General features: G+C 38.9%; 1 protein-coding gene across 1 annotated transcript; it reads right to left on the bottom strand.

The window, feature by feature from the left end:
• Positions 1 to 767: 767 nt before the first annotated feature.
• NAP1L2 (nucleosome assembly protein 1 like 2) lies at positions 768 to 3,086 on the bottom strand. Its single transcript, XM_062183566.1, has 2 exons — positions 3,005 to 3,086; positions 768 to 2,854 (listed from the first exon to the last, which is right to left on the bottom strand). The coding sequence occupies exon 2, from the start codon at positions 2,692 to 2,694 to the stop codon at positions 1,321 to 1,323; it is 1,374 nt and encodes a 457-aa protein (XP_062039550.1). The 5' UTR covers positions 2,695 to 2,854; positions 3,005 to 3,086; the 3' UTR covers positions 768 to 1,320.
• Between the last annotated feature and the right edge of the window lie 14,626 nt (positions 3,087 to 17,712).

Genomic DNA, 17,712 nt, shown 5'->3' with positions numbered 1-17,712 from the left:
TAGACTCAAGATTAAGATTAAATCACTCCTAGGCACCGATCCTGTCCCGGTTGCCCCTCTTCCATGCCAGCTCTCTGCTGTGGCCAGGGAGTGCAGTGGAGGATGGCCCAAGTGCTTGGGCCCTGCACCCCATGGGAGACCAGGAGAAGCACCTGGCTCCTGCCATCGGATCGGTGCGCTGCGCCGGCCGCAGCACGCCAGCCACGGCGGCCTTTGGAGGGTGAACCAACGGCAAAGGAAGACCTTTCTCTCTGTCTCTCTCTCTCTCTCTCACTGTCCACTCTGCCTGTCAAAAAAAAAAAAAGATTAAATCACTCCTAAACAATAAAAATAATAGACACTTTATATCTCTTGGTATAGTGTTAGTGTTAGTAAATTTACATTCATAGCTAAATATAAGAATTTGTAGAAAATTAAAAAAAATTATTAGTTTTTACCTTTAGAGCAATGGGTATATGGATTTGGGTTTTAATTTATACATTCTTTTAGTATTTTCCAAATGGCTTCCAATGGGCATACTACTTTTGTAATCAGAAAAAAGATTAGTTTTTAAAAAAGACATATTGATTTTTAATTAATTTTATTTTACAGTGAAGGAACATGAAACATTTTCTCGAGATGATAAAATTATCACTTTCAATGAATGATTCAATATAATAGAGGAAAAGAGAATTATACACTATAATCATGTATATACAATTACACAGAATATGTGCAAACTTTGAAAATACTGTGATTAACACTTCACTGATGAACAGTAACTCTGAGAAAGTTTTATTATTTATCACAGTCACACAAAATATAAGGACCTATAAATAAGCTGTTATTAACAGTAAGTGTGGTTTTGCCTGAAGTTCTTAATTCTATGCAGGCCTCTTAAGCTTTCAATTTTTAAGTTCTACTGCATTTCTATTGTAAAATGAAGCAGGCATAACAAAATTAAACCCACTAGCCAAATGACTAAGGAAAAAATACAAAAACAACAAGGGTAAAAACACTTAGGTTGGTTTCCAAGTTTTTTCTTTCAAAACAAATAAAATTTGGTTTAATTTAGCATTTCCAGTAACATTCACAGCCACAGATTAATAGTTACAGGATATATTGATGTCAAGTCATTTACCTCAGTCTACATTTCTTGAAAACATCCTACTACTAAAATACAAGATCAAATAAATTAATATTTGAACTTTTCTTCTATTTCTGAGACATGTTTTAACTGACACTACAAGAAAAATACAGAACACAAGACTATAATTAACTTCTTATATCTTAGGTGACTAGATTTAGTGCAGTAAATCTCAGGACCATATATACTCTGCTTTAGCGATCAATGTCTTCTACTAATGCCTCAAGATTTTTGCAACAGGCTTTAACCTCCTCAATTGCAGCCATCCAATTATCATAAATAATTTTGTCATAAATTGCATCATTAACTTCCCTTACCACCCCCTCCTGTTGAGATTCCAGTGCATCACCTGAGAAAAACAATACTGATCTTGGTATTATGTAAGTACGCAAATTGTGACCAAGTAAAAAATCATCATTTCCATCTCCATTTAAGTTGAGTCCATGAGGAGAAAAGAAATTGAAGAATGAATCCTTGGGGAAATCTTCAGTCACAGTTCGGATTGTTCCCCAGATCCGATGTTTCTGTTTCTTCTTGATGGTTTTCAATGTGACATTCTTTCCTTCATTCCAATCTATCTCGCAGCCTGTGGAATATTCAATTGCAGTTCCCCTATAAGGATGGGGATCATAATAGGCCAGCCTTGATTTTAGCACATAGGTCTTAGTCAACAGCTCATTTTTGAAATACTCATTGGGTTTAAAGTGAAATTCTAGTGTGAAACTGAGAGGTTCACCAGGCTCTGAAAGCTTCACTTTAATATCTGTCAGCAGCTTCAGAATAGGCTCATCGTATTTCTTAATCAGAGGAGTGAGCGTGTCAACGTTTTTTAAAACAGTCAGCCAGAAATCAGGAATTCCCTTAGGATCCTCTTCTTTATTCTCTTCTCCTCCTGTAGCATCAGTGTCCTCCTCCTCCTCCTCTTCCTCCTCCTCCTCCTCCTCAACAGCATAATCATAATAATAGTCCTCATAACCATCATCCTCATCCACATATTCATGGACCACACTCTCCTCATTACCATATATTTCTTCCTCATCATCCATTTCCTCATCATCATCGTCCTCAGGGTCTAATTTACATTCACATTCCTCTTCCGTGGGTTCATAGATAGCATTGATGATCTGACGTCTTTTTTCCAGTAAGGGTTGATACATCTCAGCAAACTTTCTTTCAATGTCATGAAATTCTCTAAGGAATTTAGATTCCAAATTCGCTGCTCTAGTTTGAAGCTTTTTAAGGGCCAACACACGGTACTTAACTTTCACAGGTAGACTTTCAACAAAGTCCGTATCCAACAGATAGCCGATTAGTCCCTTTGGACGGTCTGCTTCTGACTCCTCCTCAGAATCCCCACGTTTCCCCTCCGCTGACCTGGCAGCAGCATCTTCACCTTTTGCCTCTTCTCTGAGCCCAGCGGCAGCTTCCACTAGCTCCCCATCTCCAGGCCCAGCCGCGGCATCTTTACCTGGCTCCTGATGTTCCCCAGATCCCTCCATCATTATTTGATTATCAACCTCTTCTTGGTTGGACTCTGACAGTTCCTTGCGGTCCGCTGACTCGGCCATTTTTCAAAGGAATACACACGCCCAAGGTGGCTGGCTACCACTGAGATGAGAGCTGATCGCCACAGGAAAACGACTCACCGAAATATCAGCAGCGTTGGCAGCTGGAGCACAGGCGGAGCCAGGAGTGGCGGCCGGACTGTGGCAGCGGCGGCGGACGGTGCTGTGGGGGAGAAAAGACGATGCTGAGACTGTGAGAGCCGGACCCAAGCAGCGGCGGCCTGGGCTGCGCTGCTGAGGGCGGCGATGGCTGCGGTGATGGGTCCTGAAGGAGAGAGCCAGAGACTGCAGAGAGCCGCAGTGGGCAGATTACCTCCGTAAGCAGCTGCTGCAGCAAAGGGGAAAAAAAAAAAACCACCAACGCCGCAATATGATTACGCAGCTCTCTTGGCTAAATTTTCTTGGTGCAAGTAGCTGGCTGCGTCACTCCCTTTCCTCCCACAACTCTGCTTTAATCTCATTTGCTGAGCTGTAGTGATGGACAAACCCTAAGCCAATACATTTCTGGATCTATCAGGTTTCCAACTTCGTTCACCTTTCCAGGCAGGTTCTGAAATATGGCTGATTCATGCACCTCCCAGCCATCCCCCACAGTACACCCCCTCCCTCCTCCCCCGCCACACACACACGCACACACACACACTTCCCACGGAGTTTTCTAGAAACCCAACTTTTATTTAGCTTTCAACTAATGTTATATTTTTATAATTTAACAAAAGCTAAGAGAATATCGTAACCCAAATGTCGAAAAATGAGAGGAAAAGCACCTAGGCATTTAAGTCTATCCCTTTGATTTCAGCCCCAGGCTGTGGGGAGGGGAGAGGTGGGAAGAGGTAGAATTTACAAAGAGAAGCTAGAAAAGTTTTCAAATACTCAAAATTAACATTAATGGTCTTTGAGTAGTGTGACTCTCAGTCATTTAAATATGCTGTATTCTGTTTGTATTTTTCCACCAGCTATATTACTTTAAATGAGAAAATTCACATAACATTTCTTGTGGGGGAGGAAGAGGTGAAATGGAGGTGAGAGTGAACGAGAGCCTGTGATGAAGAGCCAACATGGCACATCCAACCACATGACCAATGAAAACAAAAGACAGTAAACTAATTCTCTGACTTAGCAATAACCTCAGTTCTAATAGTGACTTTCCATTTCCTCTTTTTTCATGCTGGCTCTTTAAAAAGCCGTCGGAGAGGCCGGCGCCGCGGCTCACTAGGCTAATCCTCCGCCTTGCGGCACCGGCACACCGGGTTCTAGTCCCGGTCGGGGCACCGATCCTGTCCTGGTTGCCCCTCTTCCAGGCCAGCTCTCTGCTGTGGCCAGGGAGTGCAGTGGAGGATGGCCCAAGTGCTTGGGCCCTGCACTCCGTGGGAGACCAGGAGAAGCACCTGGCTCCTGCCATCGGATCAGTGCGCTGCGCCGGCCGCAGCGCGCTACCGCGGCGGCCATTGGAAGGTGAACCAATGGCAAAAGGAAGACCTTTCTCTCTGTCTCTCTCTCTCTCACTGTCCACTCTGCCTGTCAAAAAAAAAAAAGCCGTTGGAGAATTTTAATAAGAAAATCCAAATTATAAGTAATAGTTGTGCTTAAAAATATAGCATTTGCTTGATACTTTATATAGTTAATTGGAAATAATCCACATCTCATCACCAAAAAGATGGTTAAATATATGATAGTCATAGGATAGAACACTATGCAGTAGTCAAATGTTTTCTCTAGGTAGAAATCACTGGTGATGTTTGTTTCATCCACATCTCTGATGTTGATAATTTATTAATCGAACAATTTTTATAATCATAATTACCTATTATTTTCCAGATTTAGAGAATAATTTGCATTGTATGATTATCACAGAGATAAGCACTCTCACATATTTTTGCATTTGTTTCCAGGTTCTGTCAATTTGGAGATAATCTTTTAACTTATTTTAGTTCTATGTACTTCACAGAATTAGAGTATTTATAGAATTCAATTGTCAGGCTCATGTCCTTAGTTATGAGTCCCATCATTCAAACTTTTCCTTTTCTGTTTCTGTAACTGTAACGTTTCCTGCAGCTTTCTGATAACAAACACCATACATGCTCATTTTAGAAAATTTAGAAAATGAGATTTTTGGGGAATTAACAGAAATCAATAGTAATTTCACAATCTGTTGAGTACCAACTTGAACATTTTGGTCCTTTTCTTTCTAACTTATTTATTCTCATATTATACTCACATGTTTGTGTTTAGGCTAGAAGTTTCTAATATTTAAATTTAGATAGACTCTTCCACACACTTTTTCTTTTATTAGCATATCTCACCATTCCTTAAATGCTCTCCAAGAATGTGATTTTAAAAATAAAATTCATTGTTACTTACATATACTATACAGTTGAACTGAACTATTATAAGACAATGAAAAATATCTTTATCTACTTTTAAGACTTAAGAGTCCTCAAAAGCATACAGTCACAGAAACCACAAGGGAAATGATGTGTTTCATCCTTTAAAAGAAAAAAAGATGTGGCACCAAAAACACGAGCAGCAAAATTAAAATATAGATAAATTGGACTTCAAAATTAAAAACTTTGTGTACTAAAGGACACTGTCAAGAGAATTAAAAGGTAACCAACCCATGGAATGGGAGAAAATAATTGCAAATCATGTATCGGATAGATTAATATCATGTGTAAACAAATCAATAACCTACAAACCAACAACCAAACAAACCTACTTGAAAAATGGGCAAAGGACTTGAATGGAGATTTCTCCAAAGAAACAAATAGCCAATAAAGACATGAAAAATATCACTAATTAGGGAAATGCAAATCAAAACCACAATGAGATCCAACTTCACATGCAATAGAATAGCTATGGTGAAAAGCATACAGAAAATACCAAGTGCTGGTAAGCATTTGGACAATGGGAAGCAATGGGAACATTTCCTCAAAAACATTAAACACAGAAGAATGACTATATGACCCAGTAATATTCCACTTCTGAGAATATACCAAAAATGTTTAAAGCATCTATGTACATAAGATGAACATTATTAACAACAGTTAATAACATCAATGAACACAATAGCAAAAAGTTGGAAACAGCCTAAATGTCCATTGATGTCCAAGTAAAATGTAGTGTGTGTGTGTGTGTGTAAGAGAATATTATTCATTCTTAAAAAGAAATTTAATTCCATCATACACTACAATATGGATAAAACTTAAAAACATTATGCTAAGTGAAATGTGCCAGATAAAAAAGGACAAATGTCGTATAATTTCACTAAAGGAGTTTCCAAAAGTAATCAAATTCATAGGCACCAAAAGTACAATCATGGCTACCAGGGGCTGTGGGCAAGGAGAATGAAAGCTATTGTTTAATGGGTAGAGTTCCAGTTTAAAAAAATGAAAGTATTCTGGAGCTAGATGGTGATAATAAGTCATAACAACGTGAATGTACTTAATGCCCCTGAACTGTAAACTTGGGTATAATTAAAATGTTAAATTTTATATTATGTTATGTATATTTTACCATAATAAAAGATGTTGAGAAAAACAAACCAACGAAGACATAAACAATATATGATGAGAAATAGTCGAAGAGATGGAATGTGTACATTACACACAAATACATATATATGTAAAACAAATTATTAATATATAAAGAGAATTTTCATGGCTAATATTAAAAAATCTAACAACTCCAAATTTTTACAAAGAAGTAAAGAAATTGAAATCTTCAGATTTTGCTTTAGGAATGTAAATTGGTATAAAACCTTTGAAAAACTGACAGTATCTGTTAAATCTAAACGCAAGCTTTGCATAGGACCTAGCAATTTCAGACATTTAGGTACACACACAAAAAGGCAGGTACAATAATGTTCATGCCATCTTTATTTTTAAAATAACTGTTTCAGAGTATTTTTTTTCTCCTTGTAATACATCCTTTTCAAATGACAAATTAATGATTTTTTTTTTATTTTTGACAGGCAGAGTGGACAGTGAGAGAGAGACAGAGAGAAAGGTCTTCCTTTTGCCGTTGGTTCACCCTCCAATGGCCTCTGTGGTAGCGCGCTGCGGCCGGCGCACCGCGCTGATCCGATGGCAGGAGCCAGGTGCTTCTCCTGGTCTCCCATGGGGTGCAGGGCCCAAGCACTTGGGCCATCCTCCACTGCACTCCCTGGCCACAGCAGAGAGCTGGCCTGGAAGAGGGGCAACCAGGACAGGATCGGTGCCCCGACCGGGACTAGAACCCGGTGTGCCGGTGCCGCAAGGCGGAGGATTAGCCTAGTGAGCCGCGGCGCCGGCCCAAATTAATAATTTTTTAAAAAAATAAAATGCACCCTTGTATTGTATATGAAAACACACAGTGAAGATTTAATCTTGAACATGAGAAAAATGTATCTGGCTGTGCCACTCCTCTCCTTAATCCTCCTCATTTCTCTTTACATCTTTTACTTCCCAGTAACATTGAGGCTCCTTATGAATAATTAAATGTGACAAGTTGCACAATTACCACCATTAATCAATTTTATAACATTTTCATTGTCACAATATCATCCTTCATGAATAATTACTGTTAATTCCTATTATACCTTCTACTCCTGCTATGGGCCCTGCTAATCTATTTACCATATTTATAGATTCGTCTTTTCTACATAGACATTTCATGTAAATGAAATTATGCACTACATAGTCCTGTATGTCAGACTTCTTTCACTGAAAATAAATATTTTGAAATTCCTCTATGCCATAGCATATATCTATAGTTGGATCCTTTTGCTGCTGAAAAGCATTTAAGTATATGGATATAGCATTTTGTTTATTTTTTCACCAATTGATGCACCTATAATCTATTTTGAACTTTAGCTACTGTGAATTATACTGAAGTGAACATTGCCTTTTTAGTCATTCTAGTGGGTGTGAGTTAATATCCCATTGTGGTTTAATTTGCATTTCCCTAATGGTCATCTTTTCATATACTTATTAGCCATTCATATATATTTTGTATAAGGTCTTCAAACATTTGAGCCATTTTTAAATCGGTTTACTTTTTTAATATTGAGTTGTAAGAGTTCCATGCCTATGCTAAGTTTAAGTCCTTTGTCAGATACATGCTTCGCAATATTTTTCACTGTTATGTTGCATGTCTTTTAATGCCTATTTAGATGATGTTTTTGAAGTGTTAAGGTTTTGAATTTTGATGTGATTCAATTTATCATTTTTTAATGGATTGTGTTTTGGTGTCACAACAAAGAAATTTCTGTTTAACCCATGGCAATAAAGTCTTGCTCTTGTGTTTTCTTCTAAATGTTTTATGATTTTATCTTTTACTTTTGGACCTATGATTCATATTGAGTTCATTTTTGTATATGGTATTAGTTAAAGGCCTCAAGAAAAAGATAATTGCTTTCAACATGTGGATATTCATGTGTAGTCAATTTGATAAAAGGCTCTTCTTTCCTTAATTAATTAATTTGGTAACCTTTATCATAAAATCAGTGGCCCATTGTTATATAAATGAGCCAAAGATACTTGTGTATCAGCTTTCTCCCTACTCTTCTCCCCCCTGTTGTTATCTTTTTCACAGCAGGCTAGCATGGTTAGCCTGACAAACTCAAATCTTTACATATCCAAATGTTTCAATACAGCCCAGATAAACATACATTTGTAATTTCTAGAGCCTGCCTGGTACTCCACAAAACTACACCCGACATTTGCTAACTGTGGATAAGAAGGTTCCAAACCACTATTGCCCTTAGGAGCTTTCTGATCCAGAGATTTCCTCATCTTGCTGTTGAACAATGTCACTTAGATGAACAATCTACTTCTCTGATTCACCTCACCACTGGAAATTCCCTTACTCACTTCACCTTCTGGACTGTGGCTCCATGATGCTGTTTAGGAAGGTCTCCTGTGGTGAGAGATTTGCCCTATCATTAAATTCTGCCCAGTGGGGCCGGTGAAGCAGGTAAAAGCCACCATCTGCAGTGCTGGGCTTCCATATGGGCGCCGATTTGAGTCCTGGCTGTTCCACTTCCAATCCAGCTCTCTGACATGGCCTGAGAAAGCAGTAGAAGATGGCCCAAGTCCTTAGGCCCCTGCACCCACGTGGGAGACCTGGAGGAAGCTCTTGGCTCCTGGCTTCGGATCACCATGGCTCTGGCTGTTGCGGCCAACTGGGGAGTGAACCAGCGGATGGAAGACCTCTCTCTTTCTGTCTCTGCCTCTGTAACTCTGCCTTTCAAATAAATAAACAAATCTTTAAAGAAATTTATTTGAAATGTGAATGTCTTTATTCATTTTCCTTTCAAAATAGTTTTCACTATGATGCATCTTTTGTATTTCATATAAATTTTATAGTAAGTTTGTCAATTTCCACAAAAAAATCCTCTGAGATTGTGACAGAGATTTCATTGAATCTACAGATCAATCTGGTGAGCATTGGCATTTTAACAAAGGCAAGTCTTCTAATCCGTGAACAAAGGCATTCTATCCATTTGTTTTTGTTTATTTCTCTAAAGCTTATTTCACTTAGCATAATGTCCCCAGATATGTTGTCACAAAAGTCAGGATTTCCTTCTATTTTGAAACTGAATAATATTCCATTGTTCAGCATTTTCTTTATCCATTCACTTGTTGATGGAAATTTAGGTTGCTTTCACATCTTGGCTATTGTGAATAATGCTACAATGAACAGATGCAGATCCCATACTCATTGGAATTAAAAAGCTTCTCAAGACTGTTTTCTTGCTTGCATTTTGGGGGGTGGGGGGTGGGCAAAAGGGGGTGTAATGCAAAAGGATGTGTTTAACAGAACCTTAAGGTGGAATTCTCTTCTGCCTGCCCCTCCCACCCTCTTCAGGCTTGTCAGAGGTTTCATTCCACAAACAAAGCAGCAAATGAAATAATGTCATCCTTTAGTATTCACGTGGGATTTGTTCTAAGACCCCTTGGATACCAAAAGCTGAGGATATTCAACTCCCTCATATAAAATGGCAAAATCTGTGTATAACCTATGTACATCCTCTTGTACACTTTTAAGTCATCTCAGTGAAATTTTTCAGCACAGATTGTCAGATTTATTTGTTCCAATTTTCTCATGAATATTCTCTTATTGCTGCCTGTGCAGCCCTTGTTACTGCCAGTCTTGCTTCTGGTTCCTTGGCAATGTTTCTCAAAGCTTCACCTTCTACACAAAACCAGGCTTTCATGGGTGTTCCTTTCCAGAATCAGGAATTTCCATTTGGTTTTCTTAATAGACTTTTAACTATGAAGGTTATTTGAGCCTGTTTTTACCCAGACTCTGGGCCTGAACTGTGGTTGCAGTGGGGGCTAGGAAGAGCCAGATGATGGCTTGCTCATCTTTGGAAGAGGGTGGAATGTGGAGGTGATGGGTTATAAGGGACGAGGGATGAACTATTTGGACTCGATCTCTGTAAACAGGAAGGCAGCCTTGGCTCAAAGTGACTGTGTCCCATCACATTGCAGATGAGACAGGCTAGGCCCCTGATAGGAGCTAGGATCAGAGCAATAGGAGCCCCAGAGGAGAGAAAGCAATGCCAATATACCTGCAAGTGAGATTGCTGGATCATTTGGTAGCTCTAGTTTGTTGTTAAGGCTTCTTTGTTTGTTTAATTATTTATTTGGAAGAGTGACAGAGACAGAGACAGAGGCAGAGACAGAGATCTTCCATCTATGGTTCACTCTCCAAATGGCCACAATGGCCAAGGCTGTATCAGGCCAAAGCCAAGAAGCAGGAACTCCACCCAAGGCTCCCACATGGTTGTCAGGGATCCAAGTGCTTGGATCATCACCTGATTGCTTTCAGGGTGTGCATTAGCAGGAAGCTGGAAGTGGAAGTGGGCCTGGGACTTGATCTCAAACACTCTGATATGGGATGTGCCATCACCAACATTGGCTTAACCCACTGGGTCTCAACACCCACCCCTAGTTTTGTTTTCTTGAGGAACCTCCATACTGTTTTCCGTAGTGGCTACACGAATTTATATTCCCATCAACAATTCATAAAGGTTTTCCTGTTCTTCACATCCTTACCAATATATATTTCTCTCTCTTCCTCTCTCCCTCTCTCCCTCTTTCCCTCTCTCCCTCTCCCTCTCCTTCTCCCTCTCCCTCTCTCTTTCTCAAATAAAAGCTGTCCTAACAGGTATGAGGTAATATCTCACTGTGGTTTGACTTGCAGTTCCCTGATGATTAAGAATGTTGAGTAATTTTTCATGTATCTGCTGTAAGTCTTCTTCGGAGATCTATCTAGTTTCTTCTTATTTTTAATAAGGTATTTATGTGTTGAAGAGAGGGAGCTTCACTTGTATGAGTTTTTGATATATTTGGATATTAAGACTTTATCAGATATAAGAGTTGGCAAATATTTTATTCCAATTCCATGGGCTACCTTTCCTATTTTTAAAATGAAAAAAAATTATTTATTTACTTTTTAAAGATTATTTATTTGAAGGGCAGAGTTACAAAGAGGCAGAGGCAGAGACAGAGGCAGAGGTAGAGAGCGAGCTGGTCCATCCACTTGTTCACTCCCCGGATGGCTGCAATGACCACAGCTATGCCAATCCGAAGCCAGGAGCCAGGAGCTTCTTCCAAATCTCTCATGTGGGTACAGAGACCCAAGCACTTGAGCAATCTTTAACTTATTACCCAGGCACATTAATGGGCAACTGGCTTGCAAGTGGAACAGCTGGAACTCAAACCAGTGCTTATATGAGAATCCAGTGCTGCAAGCAGTGGCTTGAACTGAGCCACAATGCCAACTCCTTATTCATTGTTTTTGAAGAATGTTTTAGTTTAACATACTCCATCTTGACTAATTGGCTTTTGTTGCTCATGTTTTTGGTATCACATCTGAAAAATCATTGTCAAGATTAATATTTAAAAGCTGTATTTCATCTTTCTTCTAGCAGTTTTAAGCCTTCAGTTCCATGACCCAGTTTCATTCTTTTGCATGCAGATATTCAGCATTCCACAAAAAAAAATTATTAAAGAAACTGTCCTTTCTCAATTGTGTATTCTTGGTACCTTTACCAAAGGTCAGTTGACTGTATTTGCATGATTTTAGTTTTTGGTTTTTAAATCTGTTTTATTGATCTATGTTTCCAGATTTTTTAAAGATTTATTTATTTATTTATTTGAAAGGCAGAAATACAGAGAGAGGAGGAGGAGGAGGGGGAGAGAGAGAGAGGGAGAGAGAGAGAGAGAGAGATTGAGATTCTCCCATTCACTAACTCACTCCCCAAATGGCCACAACTACAATGGCCGGGGTTGGGTCAGCCCGAAGCCAGGAGCCAGGAGCTTCCTCAGGGTCTCCTACTTGGATGCAGGGGTCCAAGTACTTGGTCCATCTTTTGTTGCTTTACCAGGTACATTAGCAGGGAGCTGGATGGAAAGTGGAGCAGTCGAGTCTCAATCTGGTGCCCAAATGTGATGCCAGCACTGCAGGCAGAAGTTTAACCATCTACACCACAGCGCCAGCCTGTATGTGTCTATTTTTTTTGCCAGTATCACACTGTTTTGATTATAGGGGCTTTGTAACATATTCTGAAATCTAGAAGCAATTGATTGCAGCTTTGTTCTTGTCCAAAATTGCTTTGGCTACTCAGGATATTTTGTGATTCCGTATGAATTTTTGAATTGTCTTTTTATGTGAACACATTGGGATTGCATTGAATATGAAGACTACTTTTGGTAGTATTGACATATTAATAATAATAAGTCTTATAACCTATGAACATGTGATACATTTCTATTTACTTATGTCTTTTTAAATTTCTTTCAGCAGTATTTTCATTGCACATTTATCTTGGCTCCTTTGTTAACTCTTATTATATTTGATGCCATTGTGAATGGAATTGTTTTTCTTAACCTTCTCAATTTCCTTATAGAATTGTAGTGTTAGCATATAGAAATATAGGTGATTTTTTTGTATGTTAATTCTTTCTGAATTCACTTGTTAACCCTTTTGTATGTGTGTGTGTATATGTGTGCATGTAGGAGAGAGAGAGAAATATTTACTGTTTTCTGCATATACAATCATCTAATCTGTGAACAGAGGTAATTTTACTTCTTGCTTTCCAATTTGGATGACTTTAACTTCTTTTTTTTTATCAAAAGTTCTAGCTAGAACTTTGTGTACTGTGTTGAACAGAAGTGTAAAGAGGGCATGCTTCCCTTGTTCCTGATCTCAGAAGAAATGTTTTCAGTCTTTTACCATTAGGTATGATGTTCATGGTGTTCACTCTGGATTCTCCATATATGATTTTACTATTAGTGTCATTTAAAAAGTTCATGGAAATGGAGTAAAATATATTTTAGTGCAAAATAATTTGAAATCCATGCATATGAGGAGTCTGAAAAGTTCATGGAAAATTCTTATTATGAGAAATCTCTGCATGTATTTGAGATTTTTTAACTAAAATAAATTTATCTTTTAATTCCATTCTTCCATGAACATTTTGAAGCATGCTTGTATATTGAGATAGTTTCCTTCTACCCTATTTTGTTGAGAGTTTTATCATGAAAAGATGTTGAAGTTTGTCAAATACTTTTTCTGTAGCAATTGACACAATTATGTGATATCTTCTGTACATTCTGTTCATGCAATGCTTTGCATAAGTTGATCTTCATGTGTTTTTTTTTAAAGATTTATTAATTTATTTGAAAGACAGAGTTACAGAGAGAGGTAGAGACAGAGAGAGAGGTCTTCCATCTGCTGGTTTACTCCCCAGATGGCTGCAACTGCCAGAGCTGCGCCGATCCAAAGCCAGGAACCAGGAGCTTCTTCCAGGTCTCCCACACAAGTGCAGGGGCCCAAAGACTTGGGCCATCTTCTACTGCTTTCCCAGACCATAGCAGAGGGCTGGATTGGAAGAGGAGCCTCCAGGACTCGAACCGGCACCCATATGGGATGCCGGCACTTCAGGCTAGGGCTTTAACCTGCTGCATCAGCCCCGATCTTCATATGTTAAGCCATCTTTATGTTCCAGGAATAAATCTCACTTGGCTATGGGATATAATTCTTTTAATATTGCAGCCACATTGTTTTCTCGTATTTTGCTAACATTTTGCATCAATATTCAAAAGGGTTTGTAGTTTTTTTTTACTTTTCTGTAAAATTTTTACTGACTTTGAAACCAGAGAAATTCTGGTCTCATAGAAAGAATTAAGAAATGTTTCCTCATCTTCAAGGTTTCAGAAAACTGTGAGAAGGACTAGTCTTAATTCTTTAAATGTTTGGTAGAATTCTGAATACTGTCCTGAAAATGAAAAAGAGAGTAATTGTATGGGTTCACCATTATATTTTAGTGAAAATCTTAAGTTTGAAACCACTGTGGGGAACAATGTAATAGGTCTCAAAAATTAAATACACTCCCAATATGATCCACAGTTTTTATTTTTGAGTATATTATCAAGAAAAATGAAAATGAGGTTGGCGCTGTGGCATAGCAGGTAAAGCTGCCACCTGTGGTGCTAGCATCACAGATCGGTGCAGCTCTGGCCGTTGCGGCCATCTGGGGAGTGAACCAGTGGATGGAAGACCTCTCTCTCTCTCTTTCACTCTCTCTCTTTCTCTCTCTCTCTCTGTTCCAGCCATCTCCAGTAATATATTTGGCAAAATAGTGGTAAGTCATGAGCAACTTCACTCCAAAGAATGCTCCATGCCTAGCCTTCTTCTATCTTTTTGTTTTAACTTTTATTTAATGAATATAAATTTCCAATGTACAGCTTATGGATTACAATGGCTTCCCCCTCCCATAACTTCCCTCCCACCTGCAACCCTCCCCTCTCCTGCTCCCTCTCCCCTTCCATTCACATCAAGATTCATTTTCAATTCTCTTTATATACAGAAGATCAGTTTAGTATATATTAAGTAAAGATTTCAACAGTTTGCACCCACATAGAAACACGAAGTGAAACATACTGTTTGAGTACTAGTTATAGCATTAAATCACAATGTACAGCACATTAAGGACAGAGATCCCACATGAATAGCAGCCTTCTTCTATCTTTTCCCCTGCCTTGTCTAGCAGAAGCCAAAATCTCTTTGTTAATAACTGAAACTGTTTTCTTGTTCTCTCCTGTAATGTGTTATACATGTGTACATATCACATGTGTACATGGGAAAATTTATTGAGATTTATTTTAATTAGCTTATACTTGTGTTAGATATTCAAGAAATATTTCCAACTACACATACTCTTAAAATTTATAGAAGACATTGGATCTTTCAGTAAATATTTTTATAAGCTATTTGACAGCTAAAATTGTTTGTAAAGTGTTCATTTGATATTGAGTTACTGAGAGTAACCAATCTGGGAAGCCTGACTTGTTCCCTCATTTCTGTATTCTCTTCAAGATGCGAAACTGATTCTATTCTGAAGAACTCTCAATCAGGATGTATAGTTTGATCTTCAGAATTTAAGGGATGGCTAACAATTTTCTGTAATAATTGCCTGGCCACATATAGAAGAAATTATGATTTCACAGTTAGATTTATTTTGCCATGGGGACAGTAAACAAGCAAAATCTCCCTTTTCAAACCAAACTAAGGGAGAGTTAAAAAGTCTTACCAATTACTTCAAAATTTATAGGCAGTTTGGATAAGGTGGTCTGCATGTTGATCTTACCTAGAAGGACATAGCTCTCCTCATGGGCATTGTCTTATCTCACAGAAAGAACATTATGACTACAGATTTTCAGCTCAGGCCACCAAAGATTAGGGATGAGGTTTAGCCTGCCCTTGGCTGACATTCCTAAAGGCTTCTTCTGTGGTCTGCTTTAACAGAGACCAAGAGGAAGAGGAATGATCTAGGCAACAGCAGCAATGTAGGGATAGGTGGCAGGACAACTAATGGCTGCTTTACACAGTGATCTGACATCAAGGAGACCAAACAAGGCCAGTCCACCCCCAAATGGCACTTGTTTTCTATATGAGGAGTCATGGCAATGGGCAATGAGCTGTCGTGAAAAGCCTTGTCAGCTTTAGGCCACTGGAAATGGAATTGCCCTAGGGGTTGAAGGAATCATGGGTCAGAACCGCAGACCCTGTTGGCCCCACACTAAAAAGCCCTTCACTCTGCCCAGCTTACAAAGTAACTACAGCCATCAGGAAGACAGCCTAGGGTCAGTAACAATCAAGGCAAAACTGTAAAATTTTTTAGAGATGCCACCTATTTGTTACTAACCACCTATGCAGGCCAGCTCTCCTCCCAAGCCAGCTAGGTAATGGAAGTCAACAGGGTGTCTTCCCTAAGGAGGTTCACACCTCCCTTATAATGTCTTATCCAGTACCACATATGAAGAGAGTTAGGTCTGGACCTCATATATACCTGGCCAGACCTCAACGTCCATTTGATTATTATTAAGCCCCTTTTGTCAGTTTCTGTTTGACTCTCATGGGAAAATTCCCTCCTGGTTTGAAAAGCGCCTTTCTTAGATCTTCTAATAACTACTCTGCCCTTAGTTTTGAACCCTGTGTATCTAATCTGCTTGTTAGATTCATTTCCTGTAGACTTGAAGCAGCAAAATTCTAGATGACCATGCACATGAAACCTTGAGTGGAGACAGTTTCTGTGAGGCAATGCTGCATACCCCTCAAGAGGCCACCTTCTGCTGGAAACTTGCCTTGATACAGGTCCCTACTTCATCCCTACTCAGCTTGAAGAAGTCAGAGTAGTCCTCACCCTAACTCTGACAGCAGCCAGGGTTTCCATCAAAAGAGGGATGAAATGAGAGAGCACAGGACTAGAAGCAGGCCAGACTAACTCCATCCTTTCCAGCATGCACACACTAAACAAAACAATTAGCATTCTTTCCTTTGGCATCCAGGCATTCATCTATCTTTCCACTAACTAGACAAGATTCTTGCTTTCCTATATCCTCCATAGTCCTCCTCATTTTGGGCATCTTTTCCACGATGGGCAATGTTTCTAATTTTTCCTTTTACCCTCAAAATCATAGTGCTCCTATTCATACCATGGATAATTAACTTATTTCAAAAGTCCTTACAGGAGTGTATGTCTGCTATATCCCAAGCCATCATGCAGGAACAACATAAGACTGCTCTTCAATCAATCTGATCTGGGGTATAGATAACCCACCCCATGTCAGAAGGTAGTAGCCAGAAAGAAACCAGTGTTCCATTTCCATATTTATACTGAGATTCATGACCCATGGAACAAAGACGTAAGTCTCAGCCATTTTAGGTTCTTGTTAACCCTGCTTTCTTTCAAGAGACCAATTCAGTCTCACACTCTACTGTTCCCCACCCCACCCCTGCATTTTTCTCTAGGCTTGAAAGCCCAAGAAAAACTTGAAAAACCTGTATGCAGAAGCTCATCTCAATCTACTGCCCCTCAACCCAACCCCTAGCCCACCTAAGATATAAAAAGGCACAGCCTGCTGGGGTCTGGGCCCTCTGCCATGTGTTCGGTCTGTGTGCATGCTGGCAGTTGGTCAACATCTATGTTTATTTTCTTTTAATAAATTCAGTCTGGCTGTGAAAAAAAATAAAAATAAACAATGGTACCAAGACAAGAACATACTCACTTGTAATACAATGAAGTTGGTCTCTTTACAACAACTGTACTCAATATTTAACTCATCTGAGTCACTACCACCCATATGGGAGACCTGGATTGAGATCCTGGATTGATTTCATGTTTCAGGCACTTGGAGAATCAAGTAGCAGATGGAGATTGCTCGCTCTTCCCCCACCCACCGCTTCAAATTAATTAAATAAATAAATTTTAAAAAGAAAAATTCAATCTATAGTAGCATCAAAAAGAATAAAATAAAACAAAATAATTGTGAATATGTTTATAAAGAGGTGAAAAAAGAATAAAATACTTAAGAATAAACTTACCAAGGAGGTAAAAGAATTGAATACTAAAAACTAAAATACATGAAAGAACCAACTACAACACAAATAAATGGAAAGATATCCCATTTTCCTATAGTAACACACTTGATACTCATTTCTTAGAGATTTATTTTTTGTTGACAGCCAGCA

Source organism: Lepus europaeus, chromosome X (genome assembly GCF_033115175.1).
Source record: "Lepus europaeus isolate LE1 chromosome X, mLepTim1.pri, whole genome shotgun sequence".
Taxonomy (NCBI): domain Eukaryota; kingdom Metazoa; phylum Chordata; class Mammalia; order Lagomorpha; family Leporidae; genus Lepus; species Lepus europaeus.
This window is presented reverse-complemented; position numbering and strand designations above follow the sequence as displayed.